The sequence below is a fragment of the Diadema antillarum genome, unplaced genomic scaffold, assembly GCF_040938485.1.
Source record: "Diadema antillarum isolate AM-2024a unplaced genomic scaffold, OU_Dant_1.0 scf00000069, whole genome shotgun sequence".
NCBI classification, from domain to species: Eukaryota; Metazoa; Echinodermata; class Echinoidea; order Diadematoida; family Diadematidae; genus Diadema; species Diadema antillarum.
Genome location: NW_027270958.1, coordinates 1370487 through 1372861, shown reverse-complemented (window position 1 = coordinate 1372861; position 2375 = coordinate 1370487). Strand labels below are relative to the sequence as shown.

General features: G+C 45.4%; 1 protein-coding gene across 1 annotated transcript; it reads right to left on the bottom strand.

Annotated features, from left to right (window-relative positions):
• Window positions 1-879: 879 nt before the first annotated feature.
• LOC139716686 (cholecystokinin receptor-like) lies at window positions 880-2127 on the bottom strand. The gene has a single exon (XM_071628216.1). The coding sequence runs from the start codon at window positions 2125-2127 to the stop codon at window positions 880-882; it is 1248 nt and encodes a 415-aa protein (XP_071484317.1).
• Between the last annotated feature and the right edge of the window lie 248 nt (window positions 2128-2375).

Here is a 2375-nt window from a genome sequence, read left to right as displayed (position 1 = left end):
TTACAACGTAATAAGAGCGCAAACAAATTTATACATCCACTTTTGAAAATTCAGCGAATCAATAAGAGCAGGTTTTTATACGACATTCAAGATGTGATCAAAGAAAGAAAATGAAATTTATGGCACTTTGAGAGATTGAATTTGAATTTCAAATGCATTGCATTCTTTTTTTTTCGAGGGGAAAATGGTATAACCTTTCTTTGACAATATTAAGCTGACTCCGAATGACAAAAGCGTGCACACAGTGGAAAGCTTTATTTTGGAGACGAAAGGGTCTTGCAAAGGCGTACTTTAAGTGACAGCTTTCCATCACATCATCACCAAGCATTTCTTCCACTTTTTGTTTTGTTACAATCAGAATAATTACTTTATAGGAGAGTTACGTTCATCAAAAATAAAGCTCTGTGCGATATTAAGCATTTGCCTCTTTTTCCGGTAAGAGCGTTAAACCGACTCAGTACAAGGTTTAAAAAAAAACTGGGTGGGAGAAAAAGAAATTGATTTATCACAGCCACCCCATCAGCCCCCCCCCCCCCCCCCCGCACAAGCACACATTCATACATACAACACATTAGCTAGTAGGAGCAAAGTATAGCCTGACAGTTGTTTTACCCGCTTCATAGCGCTGTTTCATATATTCTCAAATAGGACAAAAATAAAAAATATATGGGTCTCCTTAGAATTTTTCTGACGAAGATCATCCCTACTTTATGTGCATAGTGTGCGTATGTACAAAGTAGCATTATAATCCGACGTACAGTCTGACTGCGAACAAACTATGTCAGGAGAAAACTAGTAACGTAGTTTGTTAATGCTAGTATTAAAAAAACAGTCAAGGGTAGGCCTATCAACGTTTGGCGATCGAGTGCGAGTTATTTTTCAGCGGTGTGTGCAACAACCGCGAAACATTGCCGCCATCTCATTGCGGTATACTTTGAGGCGAAAGGCAAAGAGAAACGGATTCACACACGTGTTCAGTGTCCCCATGATCACCAAGAAACGATACCACCCTGAATCAAAGTCGATGTAGCCACCAAGGTTGAACTGCAGGAAGGTCCACTGGTTCGGAGACCAGCAAATTAAGTACAACAAGTACATAGCAAGTAGCACTTTGGTGGTGTTCCGTCTCTGGATCATTCCGGTTGCGGTTGACCGACGCGGCTGCTCCGTGGCAGACGGCAGCGACTGCTCCGCTCCAGACTGCTGCGTTTTCTTTCCTTCAGTAGGGTCGTTTTGTTCAGGAATATCATTACTACTGGATCTCTGTAGATTAGTGGCATTGTCACACCCTGGGCCGGATATGGTCGCTACAGACCCGCCGCCAGCTTGTTTGTCGGGCTCGTCGCTAATCGCTGTTGCAATGGTTGGCTGAGCTCTGGTCGGGAGCGCGCTCGAAGAAGGGATGGAGAGAACAGCCATTCGCCCAAACTCTCCCGCCCCGCGTCTGTGCGCCACCTTGTTGAGCTCACGAAATTTGCGCAGAATGGACACAAACGAGAAAGTCATGATGCAGACGGGAATAAAATACTCCCAAATAAAGAGCATCACTAGAATTCCCCGGTATTTTGGAGTGTAGCGACATTGTCCCTCGGGAGTTATATCATAGTGGAGGAATACCAACAAGAATTGGAAAATTGGGCCCAGAAACCAAGTAGACACCCCAAGGATGTACACGGCTCGCTTTTTAAAGTGATGCAAATACCACACAGGGTGAACCACGGCCAGATATCGTTCGATGGACAGGACGACCAAATTGAATGTTGAGACTGCGAAACCCGAAAACACGAACAGAAATGAATTCCACAACTTGCAGTAGATTTCTGTCACGAGGGGAGGCTTCGGGATGTAGCGAATGCCGCAGCCTTCGGAGATGACGGTGGCGATGAGGATGAATGAAGTGATCGAATCGATCACGGCTTGGTTGACGATCAGCCAGTTGGTATTGTTGCTCACCGATTGTCGCCGGAGGACTATCACACAAGTCGAATTCCCGAAAAGGCCGAGAAATCCAATGAGGACTTGAAACACCTGTACGACACCAAATCCCGTGCATGCGGTCAGTTTTGTCTCGGAAGGCAACAACGTCACAGTGGCGTTGGAAGTCACAGTCGACGTCGACATGGACATCGTGTTCAACTATGAATGAGACGGGAAATCTAAAGGCGTCAAAGTCCAGCTCTCTTCAGTGATCCCGCCCTGACACTATGTTTCCTCCGAAAGAAACCCGCACTAGATGAATTCCCATGAATTTCAACGCTCTCTTCCAGCGGACGTACGACGCGCTCCAGTCAACCGCTGATTCAGTTGCTTAATTTCTGATTTTCACCCCAATGAATAAATGTGTCAAATTAGAATTTGCCCACCGCAAATGCACA

What these genes read in the sequence shown, in the direction of transcription:
- LOC139716686 (XM_071628216.1), bottom strand. Translation starts at nt 2,127, where the DNA reads ATGTCCATGTCGACGTCGACTGTGACTTCCAACGCCACTGTGACGTTG.